This window comes from Coregonus lavaretus (genome assembly GCF_964263955.1).
Source record: "Coregonus lavaretus genome assembly, chromosome: 17".
Lineage (NCBI taxonomy): Eukaryota > Metazoa > Chordata > Actinopteri > Salmoniformes > Salmonidae > Coregonus > Coregonus lavaretus.
In genome coordinates, this window is record NC_140004.1 from 19,883,890 (window position 1) to 19,901,672 (window position 17,783).

General features: G+C 46.2%; 1 protein-coding gene across 1 annotated transcript in view; it reads left to right on the forward strand.

Moving 5' to 3' along the window:
• Nucleotides 1-17,783, forward strand: part of LOC311144884 (hemicentin-1-like) — a gene marked incomplete at both ends in the record, with an annotated part of 82,943 nt that overhangs the window by 51,550 nt on the left and 13,610 nt on the right. The window contains 31 exons of the mRNA XM_084181052.1: nt 20-133; nt 270-457; nt 649-745; nt 898-1,059; nt 1,191-1,304; nt 1,417-1,613; nt 1,763-1,844; nt 1,955-2,086; nt 2,232-2,375; nt 2,532-2,691; nt 2,790-2,914; nt 3,027-3,210; nt 3,355-3,452; nt 3,548-3,817; nt 3,960-4,153; nt 4,256-4,337; nt 4,430-4,566; nt 4,688-4,829; nt 12,771-12,915; nt 13,069-13,196; nt 13,400-13,556; nt 13,670-13,791; nt 13,889-14,053; nt 15,508-15,615; nt 15,758-15,892; nt 16,006-16,140; nt 16,267-16,536; nt 16,667-16,857; nt 16,942-17,155; nt 17,278-17,412; nt 17,532-17,722. Of these exons, the coding sequence (XP_084037178.1) occupies nt 20-133; nt 270-457; nt 649-745; nt 898-1,059; nt 1,191-1,304; nt 1,417-1,613; nt 1,763-1,844; nt 1,955-2,086; nt 2,232-2,375; nt 2,532-2,691; nt 2,790-2,914; nt 3,027-3,210; nt 3,355-3,452; nt 3,548-3,817; nt 3,960-4,153; nt 4,256-4,337; nt 4,430-4,566; nt 4,688-4,829; nt 12,771-12,915; nt 13,069-13,196; nt 13,400-13,556; nt 13,670-13,791; nt 13,889-14,053; nt 15,508-15,615; nt 15,758-15,892; nt 16,006-16,140; nt 16,267-16,536; nt 16,667-16,857; nt 16,942-17,155; nt 17,278-17,412; nt 17,532-17,722 (4,718 nt within the window). The remainder of the gene's footprint in view (nt 1-19; nt 134-269; nt 458-648; nt 746-897; nt 1,060-1,190; nt 1,305-1,416; nt 1,614-1,762; nt 1,845-1,954; nt 2,087-2,231; nt 2,376-2,531; nt 2,692-2,789; nt 2,915-3,026; nt 3,211-3,354; nt 3,453-3,547; nt 3,818-3,959; nt 4,154-4,255; nt 4,338-4,429; nt 4,567-4,687; nt 4,830-12,770; nt 12,916-13,068; nt 13,197-13,399; nt 13,557-13,669; nt 13,792-13,888; nt 14,054-15,507; nt 15,616-15,757; nt 15,893-16,005; nt 16,141-16,266; nt 16,537-16,666; nt 16,858-16,941; nt 17,156-17,277; nt 17,413-17,531; nt 17,723-17,783) is intronic.

Here is a 17,783-nt window from a genome sequence, read left to right on the forward strand (position 1 = left end):
TTATGTTGTTGTCCTCTAGGTGGGCAGGTGCTCCAGATCCCTCGGGTCCAGCAGGAGGATGCTGGAAAATATACGTGTCAGGCGGTGAACGAGGCAGGGGAGGACCGCATGCACTTTGACTTGGATGTGCTGGGTACGCATGCTTTGTTACTACTTCCTGTCATTCTGTCAACTCATTATTCAGCGATAGCCTAAAAACTATTAAATGTATGGCAAGGCCAAGGAGTCATTTCCTAATGTTTCTCTCTGTTGACGTACTGTTTGCCCAGTTCCCCCAGTGATAACTGGCCAATTGGATGAGTTCATGGAGGAGATAGGAGCGGTAGTGAACAGTACCGTGGCTCTCCACTGTGATGTGACGGGTCATCCAGCACCAGCAATCTCCTGGCTGAGGGACGGCACACCACTGCATTCCGGACAACACCACAGCATCAGTAAGGACGGGAGACAACTACAGGTCAGAATCCTATTATGATATAGTTGGAACAAAGCAATGCACTGCATAGTACAGTGCCAGGACTTCACTTGGTTGAATGTCAATGCCTCCCTGGTCCCCCTCCTGTGCTGGTGTCACTAATATAATATAATTCAATACAGGGACCAGCTGTCACATGATAGTTTGTGGCCTTATGTTATTCTGGCTTTCAGATCCTCAGTGTGCAGGTGTCAGACATGGCTGGCTACCTTTGTGTGGCTGAAAACAAGGTTGGAGCAGTGGAAAAGCTCTTCAGTCTAACAGTGCAAGGTCAGGTGGAAAACAAACATAATTCAAATACCACATTGAGAGGATTCTTTCAATTCACATAGGAAGGACAGGGGTACTTTCTGGTTTCCTGTGAATGTGTGTTATTGTGAATGAATTTGACATGTGATGTGTTGATTCCTGTTCCTCTCCAGTTCCCCCAAGGATGGTGGCTGGCAAGGAGGAGGAGGTGAGTGTGATCGAGGGACACATGGTGTCCCTGCTGTGTGATGTCCAGGCGTACCCTCCTCCAGAGATCACATGGACCAGAGATGGACAGATCCTCCAGTTCAGCACAGGAATCCACATCCTGCCAGGTCAGAGCTAGCTCCTAAACACACTGCCCAGAGCCCATAACACACTTCATAACTCCCAGTGTACTCAAATGTCTGATGAAATCACTGAACATAAACAATGCATTGTAATCTATGTATTGTCTGTACTGTAGGAGGTCAGATGCTGCAGCTGCCCCGGGCCAGACTAGAGGATGCAGGACAGTACGTGTGCACTGCCACCAACTCAGCAGGCCAGGACCAGAAGAGCATCCTGCTCAGTGTCTATGGTGAGAAACTCTACTCTAGTATTGTGCTTCCCTCATCAGTGTCACACTTCATCTGCTACAATATCTGGATTAGCACTTACAATTAATATTTTATTCCTGCTGTGGTTTACAGTCCTGCCCACACTGAAGCCCCGCCTTGACTCTGAGACAGAGGTCGTGACCCCTCAGATTGGCTCGTCTGTCACTCTGCGCTGTGAGGCTCTGGGGATTCCGGAGCCTGAGGTCACATGGTACAGGAACGGGCTGCAGCTGGCAGCTGGGAATGGACTGAAGGTGGACCAGCAGACACTGGAGATCATGGGAGTGCAGGTAAACACACTGTCATCACCTTCAGTTGGTGGACTCTAATTGTCTCAGAAGCGTTAGCACTGATAACTGAGGGCATGAGATTAACCCTGTTTTAAGTATCAAAGTCACTGTTGTTCTGTTTCATGCTGACTATGGTTCATGGTCCATAGATGGCTGATGGTGGAATCTACACCTGCAAGGTGTCCAATGTGGCTGGACAAGTGGACAGGACCTTCCACTTGACTGTCCATGGTGAGACTTGCCGCCCATGTAACCTCCAATTAGATATGTTTCTTACATATGGTAATACTGGCATGTCAGTATAATTAATCTAATTCTCTCTATGATGTTCCTCTCCTCAGTTCCCCCTGTCCTGGATGGGCCTCTTCATGAGTCTCTCACTCAAAACCTGGGCTCCCATGTCACCTTGTTGTGTGAGGCTACAGGGGTCCCAGTACCCAGCATCACCTGGCTGAAGGATGGCACCCCTATTGGTAAGAGGCTGAAGTTTTGTTAATGAACTGTGAAAAATGTAGTTTTGACAAGATCACATTTTGACACTTGTATTAATGCAATTGAATGAATGAGACCTCCAGCTGTTGGTTTAGCCTGACCTCTGTGTGGTTATTTCCTTCCCAGAGAGCAGTCTGCAGTGGCAGTGGTCGGTACGAGGCAACAGGTTGGAGCTGGGTACTCTCACCCTCTCTCACGCTGGGACCTATACCTGTGTGGCCAAGAACAGGGAGGGACAGACCCAGAAGGATTACACTCTCACAGTGCAAGGTAGGCTACAGGCTGTCCTCTACACAATCTCCCACCATTGCAAATTAGATTACACCCAAGAGAATCACATTTTGTAAGAGAATCACAACCCTCTGCATGGCCTTTGTTCCACTATGAGTCAGTGCTGTGAGTCATAGTGCTGACCTTTTATTTCAGTGTCGCCCTCAATCCTGGACTCTGGCCAGTCGTCTGACCTGAGTGCCCCAGTAGGTGATGAGCTGACTCTGGAGTGCAGAGTGACAGGGACACCCGCACCCCACCTCAGCTGGCTGAAGAACGGAGCCACTCTGGAAGATTCAGACCCCCAACAAATAGAGTGAGTCCATCTCGCTTACAGCACAGCCTCCAGCCTAGGTCTGTGTACCAGTGTTATGCTCTTAGTACTCACTGATATGTTTGTCTCCTGTGTTACAGCATAGCCCCTAATGGGAGCACTCTAACCCTTCTAAGGCTGAGGCCTGAGGACTCGGGGACCTACACCTGTCTGGCTGTCAGCCCTGCTGGCCAGGAGAGCAAGATCTACACCCTCTTTGTACTGGGTCAGTTGTCTTTTATCTACCTGTTGATCCAAATATGTCCTAACTAAATTGGTACTGATCTTCCCAGAAGCTATCTGGATTCTAGGTAACAATAATTTTGTAATCCCCTCAGTACCCCCCTCTATTTCGGGCGAGACTAGCGCCCCCAGAGAGGTGCAGACCACCCAGGACAGTATGGTGACACTGGAGTGCCAGGCAGCGGGCAACCCTCCACCTCAGATCAGCTGGCTGAGGAATGGACGCCCCCTCCTCCTGTCTCCCCGTACACGCCTCCTCTCAGCAGACACTGTACTCAGGTAAGATTCTACACCTCAAATGTCAAGTTTGGTTGCTCTCTCACAAAACTGCCTTAATGAAGGACTAAAGAGGATAATGTTTTAGAAAGTGTGTTTGAGCTTGAAAAGTGAGTGTATATGCCCTGTGTGTGTGTGTGTGTGTAGGATTTCTCCAGTGCAGCTGTCAGACTCTGGGATCTATACGTGTGTGGCACGCAGTCGCGCTGGCCTCGCCGAGCTCAACTTTGATGTACAGGTTCAAGGTACTAACTCCCCATCTCCTTTTGATGCATACACTACTGATCTGAAGGAGCTGTATCTGTGTGTACTGATATCTGTGTATCTGTCTCTGTGTCAGTGCCTCCGGTTGTGGAGCCTGTAGAGTCAGTCACAGTGGTGAGGGGGTCCTTGGTGACGCTGACCTGTGAGGCGCGGGGTGTCCCTCCTCCCTCCCTGACCTGGCTGAAGGACGGCCAGCCCCTGTCCCTGCACCGTAACCTGCTGTTGGACGGCCAGGAGACACGGCTGCAGCTGCCTGATGTGGGGCTCTCTGATAGAGGCCTTTACAGCTGTGTGGCCAGCAACCAGGCTGGCAGCAGCACCAAGAGCTTCAACCTCACTGTGTTGGGTGAGAAGACAGAACAAACATTCTCCATTTACCCAAACATAACCTACAAAGAGATAAAAAGTTTAACTGAAGCAATAGGAAAGGGATGTCATGTTAGTATTTATTTTGTGTTTTAACAATGGTGTCGTTTTGTCTGATACAGAGCCTCCAAAGATCTCCATCTCCAGTTCTCCAGAAGAGTTGATGGTAGCTGTGAAGACTGCTCTGGAGCTGGAGTGTACTGCCGAGGGCGTTCCCCCTCCTACCCTCAGCTGGCTCAAGGATGGGCGCCCCTTAAGGGGAGATAGTGAGATAGTGCAGGAGGATGGACACTTTCTTAGGATTAACAAAGTGCAGGTGAGTCACATACCTAATGACACAGCATTTAGTTGACATTCAGACCTCATTGCTTTATTATGAGAAACACCAGATAACAACCAGTGATATCTCTGTTGTTAGGTAGAGGATGCAGGTCTCTATACCTGTCTGGCTACCAGCCCAGCGGGCGAGGATGGAAGGAACCACTGGGTCCGTGTTCAAGGTGATCCTAGCCGTACTTGTTGGTCCTGCCAAAAGATGACAAGGTACTGAATCCTGATTCTGATTATCGACGGTTGTGTCTCCCTCTTCCAGTTCCCCCAACTCTTCTTGGCTCTGATGATGTCAGATTGTTGTCAGTCCCAGCCAAAGGACACCTGACTATGGAGTGCCAGGCTGACAGTGACCCTCCACCTAACATAGAGTGGTACAAGGACGACGTGAAACTACAGGTCAGACAGGATGTCATGGAAACAGAGGGTGGCAGGAATCACACTATATGGTGTTGTATAATCTTATTGACTCTGTCTCTCTTTCTGTCTCCCTCTCTCTCCCGTTCTCTCCTGGTTCCAGCTGGGGGGTCGCATCCAGAGGCTTGCCGGGGGTCAGTACCTGGAGATCCAGAACGTCAGGCCTCAGGACAGTGGCCAGTACAGCTGTGTGGTCACCAACATGGCCGGAAGCACCAGCCTCTTCTTCACTGTGGAGATCCTCTGTGAGTTGATAACATGATGAGTTAGACAGAGGATTGAGATCATGCATTCAGTTCATTTAATTTTCACTGAACAAAAATATAAACGCAACATGCAACAATTTTAAGGATTTTACTGAGTTACAGTTCATAAGGAAACCAGTCAATTTAAATAAATTCATTAGGCCCTAATCTATGGATTTCACATGACTGGTCACAGATACCTTTAAGAAAACCAGTTAGTATCTGGTATGATCACCATTTGCCTCATGCAGCATGACATATCTCCATCGCATAGAGTTGATCAGGATGTTGATTGTGGCCTGTGGAATGTTGTCCCACTCCTATTCAATGGCTGTGTGAAGTAGCTGGATATTGGCGGGAACTGGAACACGCTGTCGTTCACGTCGATCCAGAGCATCCCAAACATGCTCAATGGGTGACATGTCTGGTGAGTGTGCAGGCTATGGAGGAACTGGGACATTTTCAGCTTTCATGAATTGTGTACAGATCCTTGCAACATGTGGCTGTGCATTATCTTGCTGAAACATGAGGGGGTGGTGTCAGATGAATGACACGACAATGGGCCTCATGATCTCGTCACGGTACCTCTGTGCATTTAAATTGCCATCGATAAAATGCAATTGTGTTCTTTGTTTGTAGTTTATGCCTGCCCATTCCATAAACCCACCGGCACCATGGGGCACTCTGTTCACAATGTTGACATCAGCAAACCGCTCGCCCACACGACGCCATACACGCTGTCTGCCATCTTCCCAGTACAGTTGAAACCGGGATTAATCCATGAAGAGCACACTTCTCCAGCATGCCATTAACCATCGAAGGTGAGCATTTGCCCACTGAAGTCGGTTACGACGGCAAACTACAGTCAGGTCAAGACCCTGATGAGGACGACGAGCATGCAGATGAGCTTCCCTGAGATGGTTTCTGACAGTTTGTGCAGAAATTCTTTGGTTGTGCAAACCCACAGTTTCATCAGCTGTCCGTGTGGCTGGTCGCAGATGGTCCCTCAGGTGAAGAAGCCGGATGTGGAGGGCTGGTTACACGTGGTCTGCGGTTGTGAGGCCGGTTGGACGTACTGCCAAATTCTCTAAAACGACGTTGGAGGTGGCTTATGTTAGAGAAATGAACATTCAATTATCTGGCAACAGCTCTGGTGGACATTACTGCAGTCAGCATGCCAATTGCACGCTCCCTCAAACCTTGAGACATCTGTGGCATTGTCTTTTGTGACAAAAGTGCACATTTTAGAGTGGCCTTTTATTGTCCCCAGCACAAGGTGCCCCTGTGTAATGATCATGCTGTTTAATCAGCTTCTTAGGTATGCCACACCTGCCAGGTGGATGGATTATCTTGGCAAAGGAGAAATGCTCACTAACAGGGATGTAAACACATTTGTGCACAACATTTGAGATAAATAAGCTTTTTGTGCCTATGGAAAATTTCTGGGATCTTTTATTTCAGCTCATGAAACATGGGACTGACACTTTACATGTTGCGTTTATATTTTTGTTCAGTATAATATATATAGATATACACTACCAGTCAAAAGTTTGGACACAACTACTCATTCAAGGGTTTTTCAAGGGTTTTTCTTTATTCTATACTTTTTTTTACATTGTAGAATAATAGTGAAGACATCAAAACTATGAAATAACACATATGGAATCATCTAATAACCAAAAAAGTGTTAAACAAATAAAAATATATTTTATATTTGAGATTCTTCAAATAGCCACCCTTTGCCTTGATGATAGCGTTGCACACTCTTGGCATTCTCTCAACCAGCTTCATGAGGTAGTCACCTGGAATGCATTTCAATTAACAGGTGTGCCTTCTTAAAAGTTAATTTGTGGAATTTATTTCTTTCTTAATGCGTTTGAGCCAATCAGTTGTGTTGTGGCAAGGTAGTGGGGGTATACAGAAGATAGCCCTATTTGGTAAAATACCAAGTCCATATTAAGGCAAGAACAGCTCAAATAAGCAAAGAGAAACGACAGTCCATCATTTCTTTAAGTCATTAAGGTCAGTCAATACGGAACATTTAAAGAATTGACTCTCATGAGGACCGCCGCAGGAATGGAAGACCCAGAGTTACCTCTGCTGCAGAGGATAAGTTCATTAGAGTTATCAGCCTCAGAAATTGCAGCCAAAAGAAATGCTTCACACAGTTCAAGTAACAGACACATCTCAACATCAACTGTTCAGAGGGGACTGTGTGAATCAGGCCTTCATGGTCGAATTGCTGCAAAGAAACCACTACTAAAGGACACCAATAAGAAGAAGAGATCTGCTTGGGCCAAGAAACATGAGCAATGGACATTAGACCAGTGGAAATTTGTCCTTTGGTCTGGAGTCGAAATTGGAGGTTTTTGGTTCCAACCGCGTGTCTTTGTGAGACGCGGTGTGGGTGAACTGATGATCTCAGCATGTGTGGTTCCCACCGTAAAGCATGGAGGAGGAGGTGTTATGGTGTGGGGGTGCTTTGCTGGTGACACTGTCTGTGATTTATTTAGAATTCAAGGCACACTTAACCAGCATGGCTAACACAGCATTCTGGTTTGGGCTTCGTGGGACTATCATTTGTTTTTCAACAGGACAATGACCCAACACACCTCCAGGCTGTGTAAGGGCTATTTGACCAAGAAGGAGAGTGATGGAGTGCTGCATCAGATGACTTGGCCTCCACAATCCCCCGACCTCAACCCATTTGAGATGGTTTGGGATGAGTCGGACCGCAGAGTGAAGGAAAAGCAGCCAACAAGTGCTCAGCATGGGTGGGAACTCCTCCAAGACTGTTGGAAAAGCATTCCAGGGGAAGCTGGTTGAGAGAATGCCAAGAGTGTGCAAAGCTGTCATCAAGGCAAAGGGTGGCTATTTGAAGAATCTCAAATATAAAATACATTTGTATTTGTTTAACACTTTCTTGGTTAATACATGATTCCATATGTGTTATTTCATAGTTTTGATGTCTTCACTATTATTCTACAATGTAGAAAATAGTAAAAATAAAGAAAAACCCTTTAATGAGTAGGTGTGTCCAAACTTTTGACTGGTACTGTATATACATGCAATCTCCATAGACAAACATTGGCAGTAGAATGGCCTTACTGAAGAGCTCAGTGACTTTTAATGTGGCACCATCATCTTTCCAACAAGTCAGTTCGTCAAATTTCTGCCCTGCTAGAGCTGTCCCGGTCAACTGGAAGTGCTGTTACTGTGAAGTGAAAACATCTAGGAGCAACAAAGGCTCAGCCGCGAAGTGGTAGGCCACACAAGCGCACAGAACGGGACCTTCGAGTGCTGAAGTGCGTAGCACGTAAAAATCGTCTGTCAAACTTCCTCTGGAAGTAACATCAGCACAATAACTGTTTGTCGGGAGCTTCAAGAAATGGGTTTCCATGGCCAAGCAGCCGCACACAAGCCTAAGATCACCATGCGCAATGCCAAGCATCGGCTGGAGTGGTGTAAAGCTCGCCGCCATTGGACTCTGGAGGAGTGGAAACACGTTCTCTGGAGTGATGAATCACGCTTCACCATCTGGCAGTCCGACGGATGAATCTGGTTCGGCGGATGCCAGGAGAATGCTACCTGGCCTAATGCATAGTGCCAACTGTAAAGTTCGGTGGAGGAGGAATAATAGTCTGGGGCTGTTTTTCATGGTTCAGGCTCCTTAGTTCCAGTGAATGAAAATCTTAACGCTACAGCATACAATTACATTCTAGATGATTCTTTGCTTCCAACTAATGGCAACAGTTTGGGGAAGGCCCTTTACAATGCCCCTGCGCACAAAGTGAGATCCATACAGAAATGGTTTGTTGAGATTGGTGTGGAAGAATTTTGCTGGTCTGCACAGAGCCCTGACCTCAACCACATCGAACACCTTTTGGATGAATTGGAATGAGATGTTCGACGAGCAGGTTTCCATATACTTTTTGTCATGTAGTATATACAGTTGAAGTCGGAAGTTTACATACACCTAGGTTGGAGACATTAGAACTAATTTTTCAACCACTCCACACATTTCTTGTTAACAAACTATAGTTTTGGCAAGTTGGTTAGGACATCTACATGCATGACACAAGTAATTTTCCAACAGTTGTTTACAGACAGATTATTTCACTTATCATTCACTGTATCACAATTCCAGTGGATCAGAAGTTTACATACACTAAGTTGACTGATGTCAAGGCTTTAGAAGCTTCTGAAAGGCTAATTGACATAATTTGAGTCAATTGGAGGTGTACCTGTGGATGTATTTCAAGGCCTACCTTCAAATTCAGTGCCTCTTTGCTTGACATCATGGGAAAATCAAAAGAAATCAGCCAAGATCTCAGAAAAAGAATTGTAGACCTCCACAAGTCTGGGTCATCCTTGGGAGCAATTTCCAAACGCCTGAAGGTACCACGTTCATCTGTACAAACAATAGTACGCAAGTATAAACACCATGAGACCATGCAGCTGTCATACTACTCAGGAAGGAGACGCGTTCTGTCTCCTAGAGATGAACGTACTTTGGTGCGAAAAGTGCAAATCAATCCCAGAACAACAGCAAAGGATCTTGTGAAGATGCTGGAGGAAACAGGTACAAAAGTATCTTTATCCACAGTAAAACGAGTCCTATATCGACATAACCTGAAAAGCTGCTCAGCAAGAAGCCACTGCTCCAAAACCGCCATAAAAAAGCCAGACTACGGTTTGCAACTGCACATGGGGACAAAGATCGTACTTTTTTGAGAAATGTCCTCTGGTCTGATGAAACAAAAATATAACTGTTTGGCCATAATGACCATCGTTATGTTTGGAGGAAAAAGGGGGTTGCTTGCAAGCCGAAGAACACCATCCCAACCGTGAAGCACGGGGGTGGCAGCATCATGCTGTGGGGGTGCTTTGTTGCAGGAGTGCCTGGTGCACTTCACAAAATAGATGGCATCATGAGGAAGGAAAATTATGTGGAAATATTGAAGCAACATCTCAAGACATCAGTCAGGAAGTTAAAGCTTGGTCGCAAATTGGTCTTCCAAATGGACAATGACCCCAAGCATACTTCCAAAGTTGTGGCAAAATGGCTTAAGGACAACAAAGTCAAGGTATTGGAGTGGCCATCACAAAGCCCTGACCTCAAACCTATAGAACATTTGTGGGCAGAACTGAAGAAGCATGTGCAAGCAAGGAGGCCTACAAACCTGACTCAGTTACACCAGCTCTGTCGGGAGGAATGGGCCAAAATTCACCCAACTTATTATAAGAAGCTTGTGGAAGGCTACCCGAAATGTTTGACCCAGGTTAAGCAATTTAAAGGCAATGCTACCAAATACTAATTGAGTGTATGCAAACTTCTGACCCACTGGGAATGTTATGAAAGAGATAAAAGCTTAAATAAATCATTCTCTCTACTATTATTCTGACATTTGTCATTCTTAAAATAAAGTGGTGATTCTAAATGACCTATGACAGGGAATGTTCACTAGGATTAAATGTCAGGAATTGTGAAAAACTGAGTTTAAATGTATTTGGCTAGTGTATGTAAACTTCCGACTTCAACTATATATATACATATACAGTACCAGTCAAAAGTTTGGACACACCTACTCATTCAAGGGTTTTTCTTCATTTGTACTATTTTCTACATTGAGGAATAATAGTGAAGACATCAAAACTATGAAGTAGCACATATAGTAACCAAAAAAGCTACTACATGATTCCATATGTGTTATTTCATAGTTTTGATGTCTTCACTATTATTCTACAATGTAGAAAATAGTATAAATAAAGAAAAACTCTTGAATGAGTAGGTCTTCTAAAACTTTTGACATGTAGTGTATATACATACATTAATATATACTCTATATTTTTAACCTTAATTCACACCACTAAGTTAATTAAGAACAATTTCTTATTAACAATAACATCTTGTCAAACACATCAATAAATAACACATCAATAAACAAGAATTACATTATACATATCTATATACACATCAATTACACAATACATGAAAAGCAAACACGAAAAGCAAAACACAATCATATGTAACAAACACATTCTTCAGTAAAAAGGACCTCTAACATCCGCCTGAATTGCCCTAGAGGCACCAACTCCACCAACTTTAAGGACTTTTGGAGAACATTCCACGACGCACAAAAATGCTATAAGCAGATTTACCTAACTTGGTGGAGTTTGAAGGGATCTCCAGGGTTAGCTATCCCTGAGTCTGGGTTTGGTAACTTATACGTCTGAAGGTTAACAATGAGATAATATGTGATATATACAGTGAGGGAAAAAAGTATTTGATCCCCTGCTGATTTTGTACGTTTGCCCACTGACAAAGACATGATCAGTCTATAATTTTAATGGTAGGTTTATTTGAACAGTGAGAGACAGAATAACAACAACAAAATCCAGAAAAACGCATGTCAAAAATGTTATAAATTGATTTGCATTTTAATGAGGGAAATAAGTATTTGACCCCTCTGCAAAACATGACTTAGTACTTGGTGGCAAAACCCTTGTTGGCAATCACAGAGGTCAGACGTTTCTTGTAGTTGGCCACCAGGTTTGCACACATCTCAGGAGGGATTTTGTCCCACTCCTCTTTGCAGATCTTCTCCAAGTAATTAAGGTTTCGAGGCTGATGTTTGGCAACTCGAACCTTCACCTCCCTCCACAGATTTTCTATGGGATTAAGGTCTGGAGACTGGCTAGGCCACTCCAGGACCTTAATGTGCTTCTTCTTGAGCCACTCCTTTGTTGCCTTGGCTGTGTGTTTTGGGTCATTGTCATGCTAGAATACCCATCCACGACTCATTTTCAATGCCCTGGCTGAGGGAAGGAGGTTCTCACCCAAGATTTGACTGTACATTGCCCCGTCCATCGTCCCTTTGATGCGGTGAAGTTTTCCTGTCCCCTTAGCAGAAAAACACCCCCAGAGCATAATGTTTCCACCTCCATGTTTGACGGTGGGGATGGTGTTCTTGGGGTCATAGGCAGCATTCCTCCTCCTCCAAACACGGTGAGTTGAGTTGATGCCAAAGAGCTCGATTTTGGTCTCATCTGACCACAACACTTTCACCCAGTTCTCCTCTGAATCATTCAGATGTTCATTGGCAAACTTCAGACGGGCCTGTATATGTGCTTTCTTGAGCAGGGGGACCTTGCGGGCACTGCAGGATTTCAGTCCTTCACGGCGTAGTGTGTTACCAATTGTTTTCTTGGTGACTATGGTCCCAGCTGCCTTGAGATCATTGACAATATCCTCCCGTGTAGTTCTGGGCTGATTCCTCACCGTTCTCATGATCATTGCAACTCCACGAGGTGAAATCTTGCATGGAGCCCCAGGCCGAGGGAGATTGACAGTTCTTTTGTGTTTCTTCCATTTGCGAATAATCGCATCAACTGTTGTCACCTTCTCACCAAACTGCTTGGCGATGGTCTTGTAGCCCATTCCAGCTTTGTGTAGGTCTACAATCTTGTTCCTGACATCCTTGGAGAGCTCTTTGGTCTTGGCCATGGTGGAGAGTTTGGAATCTGATTGATTGATTGCTTCTGTGGACAGGTGTCTTTTATATAGGTATCAAACTGAGATTAGGAGCACTCCCTTTAAGAGTGTGCTCCTAATCTCAGCTCGTTACCTGTATAAAAGACACCTGGGAGCCAGAAATCTTTCTGATTGAGAGGGGGTCAAATACTTATTTCCCTCATTAAAATGCAAATCAATTTATAACATTTTTGACATGCGTTTTTCTGGGTTTTTTCGTTGTTATTCTGTCTCTCACTGTTCAAATAAACCTACCATTAAAATTATAGACTGATCATTTCTTTGTCAGTGGGCAAACGTACAAAATCAGCAGGGGATCAAATACTTTTTTCCCTCACTGTATAATAGATCTGCAGTGTAAACCTTAATACATTTTAATGTGTATTTTTTTTTCTTTTTTTTCTTAGTGCCACCAGTCATCAGAGAGAGCAGCTCTGTGGTCACTGCACATATCAGTCAGGATGCATTCCTGCCCTGTGAAGTAGAGGGGGAGACCTCACCTACGGTCATGTGGAGGAAAGATGGCATTCCTGTAGGTCCTGACAACAACAAGTAAGGGCTTACTGCTTTTTGTTCCAGCCACTTAACTTAGGCTATAGAGGTTATTGGGATACTGTCTTTATACATATAGCAGAATTTGTCACCTTCTGTATGACGTTAGATGGGTAGATAGTCCAGTTAGCTGATTGATTGTGTATGTCCAAGGTACACCGTACTGTCTGAAGGCTCTCTGCGTGTAAAGGCTGTTCAGCTGAGTGACACTGGCCGCTACTACTGCACCGTGTCCAATCAGGCCGGATCAGATCACAGTGGGATGGACTTACGCGTGTTAGGTAAATACAACTCAAAGAAATAAAGAATCACATCATAACACAGTAGATTTACATTTTTACATTAACATTTTGGACATTTAGCAGACATTATCCAGAGTGATTTTCAGCCACTCTATTATAGTCAGCGCCTTACAGTCACATTTGTTTGTATGCCATACATATCTATATGTCATTCCTTATGACTCCATGTTGTGTCCCTGTAGTGGGTCCCTCGATCAGCCCTGGTCCTTTCAATGTGACGGTGACAACAGGGGTGAGAGCCGTGCTGAGCTGTGAGACCACAGGTATACCTGCCCCTAAAGTCACCTGGAAGAGGAACGGCACTCCACTAGACCCCAACCAGCAGCCTGGCACATACAGGTACATGAAACAGAATGACCTCTCCTGTGTTAATTATAACACAATGGACATAAATCCAAACGGATTCATTTTGAAGTATTGCCTGTAAAATTGCCTTTTTTTTTTTTTTTAAGGTTACTCTCCTCTGGATCTCTGATAATTTCCTCTCCATCCAATCAGGATGAGGGATATTTTGAATGCACAGCAGCCAATGAGGTTGGAGAGGAGCGCCGGGTCATTGAGATCATCCTACAAGGTATTGTTGCTTTGAGGTCCTACTCAGACGTTTGTAGACTGCCATTTCATCTCACATACAGCAGAACGGACTGAGATTTCTCCTCTCTGTCCCTCAGTCGCACCAACCATTGAAGATGACATCACAACAGTCACTGCTATCAAAATGGCCCCTGTGGTGCTGCCATGCCATGCCCAGGGCATCCCAGAGCCCACTGTCAGCTGGACCAAGAGTGGAGCCAAGCTGGGCTCCCGGGGAGGGAGTTACCGGGTTCTGCCCACAGGTAGGTACACTTGCTGCTCAGAGGGTAACATTACATTTACATTTACATTTACATCATTTAGCAGACACTCTTATCCAGAGCAACTTACAAATTGGTGCATTCAACTTATGATAGCCAGTGGGACAACCCTTTTTTTTTCTTTTGTTTTATGGGGTGGGTAGAAGGATTACTTTATACTATTCCAGGTATTCCTTAAAGAGGTAGGGTTTCAAGTGTCTCCGGAAGGTGGTCAGTGACTCCGCTGTCCTGGCGTCGTGGGGGAGCTTGTTCCACCATTGGGGTGCCAGAGCAGCAAATAGCTTTGACTGGGCTGAGCGGGAACTGTGCTTCCGTAGAGGTACGGGAGCTAGCAGGCCAGAGGTGGATGAACGTAGTGCCCTCGTTTGGGTGTAGGGTCTGATCAGAGCCTGAAGGTAAGGAGGTGCCGTTCCCCTCACAGCTCTGTAGGCAAGCACCATGGTCTTGTAGTAGATGCGAGCCTCAACTGGAAGCCAGTGGAGTGTGCAGAGGAGTGGGGTGATATGAGAGAACTTGGGAAGGTCGAACACCAGATGGGCTGCGGGGTTCTGGATAAGTTGTAGGGGTTTAATGGCAAAGGCAGGGAGCCCAGCCAACAGCGAGCTGCAGTAATCCAGACGGGAGATGACAAGTGCCTGGATTAGGACCTGTGCCGCTTTCTGTGTAAGGTAGGGTCGTACTCTGCGAATGTTGTAGAGCATGAACCTGCAGGATCGGGTCACCGCTTTGATGTTAGCGGAGAACGACAGGGTGTTGTCCAGGGTCACGCCAAGGTTCTTTGCACTCTGGGAGGAGGACACAATGGAGTTGTCAACCGTGATGGCGAGATCATGGAGCGGGCAATCCTTCCCCGGGAGGAAGAGCAGCTCCGTCTTGCCGAGGTTCAGCTTGAGGTGGTGATCCGACATCCACACTGATATGTCTGCCAGACATGCAGAGATGCGATTCGCCACCTGGTTATCAGAAGGGGGAAAGGAGAAAATGAATTATGTGTCGTCTGCGTAGCAATGATAGGAGAGACCATGTGAGGATATGACAGAGCCAAGTGACTTGGTGTATAGAGAGAATAGGAGAGGGCCTAGAACTGAGCCCTGGGGGACACCAGTGGTGAGAGCACGTGGTGCGGAGACAGATTCTCGCCACGCCTCCTGGTAGGAGCGACCTGTCAGGTAGGACGCAATCCAAGAGTGAGCAGCGCCAGAGATGCCCAACTCGGAGAGGGTGGAGAGGAGGATCTGATGGTTCACAGTATCAAAGGCAGCGGATAGGTCTAGAAGGATATGAGCAGAGGAGAGAGAATTAGCTTTAGCAGTGCGGAGAGCCTCCGTGACACAGAGAAGTTTCAGTTGAATGACCAGTCTTGAATTGCCGTCAGTGATCCTGTCATGTTAGTTCTTTGGTGTTCATTGTTGTGTTACTGTACTGTTTGGATCCAGGAGTTCTGGAGATCACAGCTGCTACCCCCAGTCATGCAGGGAGGTACACTTGCTCTGCCCGGAACCCTGCAGGAGTGTCCCACAAACACATCACTCTCACAGTGCAAGGTGGGTCCTCAGGTGGATTGTTGTTGAGGTTATACAGTAATGGTTCATGTTTTTGCTTTGGAACTCTCTAATGTCTTAATTCTACCATTTAACAATCTGTATGTGATAAACCATGTTAATGGATTTGCCCTCTCCCGCTCAGAGCCCCCTGAGATCAGGCCCATGACAGAGGAAGTACAAGTAGTGTTGCATCATGGGACGGTTCTGCCTTGCGAGGTGCAGGGTTTCCCTCGACCCTCCATCACCTGGCAACGAGAGGGTGTTCCCATATCAGCTGGTGAGAATGCCCTCTTTGGACACTTGATCAGAAATCAAGCCATTATATAACACAGTAGTCAGTTATAGTCTGCTGTTTCTCAATAGCAATGTCTTCCTTCTATGGCTCTACAGGTCACAGACTGTCTCTCCTCTCAAACGGAGCTCTGAAGTTCTCTCGGGTCACTCTGGGTGATGCAGGCACCTACCAGTGTCTGGCACAGAATGAAGCTGGCACAGCAATGGGAAGGACACTGCTAGTATTGCAAGGTAACACACTATATTTCTACAGAGCATAGACATGTTGTTGAAACAGCGTGGAGGCACTTGTTGATACTTAGTTGAATGTGTGGGCCTCAATAGTGAAAGGTACTATGTGTCTTGGTGTTGATCCAGTTCCCCCAGTGCTGAGAGTTCCTCGTGTGGAGTACACAGCAGTCCTGGGACAGCCAGTGAGCCTGGAGTGTGTGGCAGATGGACAGCCCCAGCCGGAGGTGTCCTGGCACAGGGAGCGCAGGCCCATCACAGAGGGAGCACACATACAGCTCTTTGCCAACGGCACCCTGAGGATCGCGGCCACACAACGCAGTGATGCTGGCCTGTACACGTGCTCAGCCAAAAACCTTGCTGGCAGGGCCAGCCATGACATGAGGCTTGTCATAATGAGTGAGTGTGATATGAGGTCAATATGATGCTTAGGTTTAACCTTGATTTAACCTGACATTAGGAATAACAGTGTCTCATGGAACAGAGCTACTGATCTGCCAGTAATTAACTGACTCTGTCTTTCTTCTAGTCCCGCCAATGATTCCTGTTGGTCAGCCGGAGCTGTCCGTCATCCAGGGCTTCCAGGCCATGTTGCCCTGTGCGGCTCAGGGTATGCCAGAGCCCAGGGTGTCATGGAAGAAGGATGGTAACATTGTTCCCAGCCTCCCTGGCAAATTCACCGTGCTGCGATCAGGAGAGCTGATCATTGAGAGGACAGAGGTCAGAGATACATTTCTATTTTAAATTGCATTATAATCAAGGTGATTTAGATGAAGGATCTGATCAACGTTTTCGCCCTTGTAGCCAGATGATGGTGGTGTGTTCACCTGTGTGGCCACCAACACAGCAGGCTCTGTGAGACAGGATACCCGCCTGTCTGTCAACATGAGACCCGCCTTCAAGGAGTTACCTGCTGACGTGACCATGAACAAAGGTCAAAGTCTCAGCTTGTCTTGCCACGCCCAGGGCACCCCTAACCCTGTCATCTCCTGGACCGCTAACAACAGCCCCTATCCAGGTACAACACTGCCCTCCACTGGCCCCATGTTCTGTTATGATTGATATTATGTAGTCATAGGTACTGTATATAGTAATGGTAATAATCATCTTGATTACTCCAAACATGTCTCTCTCTCTCAGGTTCCAGTGTGGATGAGGCAGGCAGAAGCTCCTTGGTAATAGAGAATGTGACCATGAGGGATGCAGGAACCTATGTGTGCCTAGCAGAGAACAGTGTGGGCACCATCAGAGCACTCTCATTTGTCCGCATCAGAGGTGAGCACTTTCAACACCTCATGACCTTAAGACTGTTTCTATTTGTATTAGTATTGTTTTATATTCTTTGGTAGGAGTACATTGTACGTAATGGATGTGTTATGGTCATGTCTCCTTAGAACCACCGGTGTTGAAGGGAGAGGCCCACACCTCTCAGACTGTGGCCCAGGATGCCACTGCCATGCTGGACTGTCCTGTCCATGGAGATCCCAGTCCAGTCCTCCGCTGGCTCCATGATGGCAGACCCCTTCTCCGCTCCCTTCGCCTGCAACCCCTCCATAATGGCTCCTTGGCCATCTACAGCATCACGGTAAACACAGCCCTGCACCTGTCCCACCTCTCTTATCAGTCTCGTTCAGAAATCTATTTAT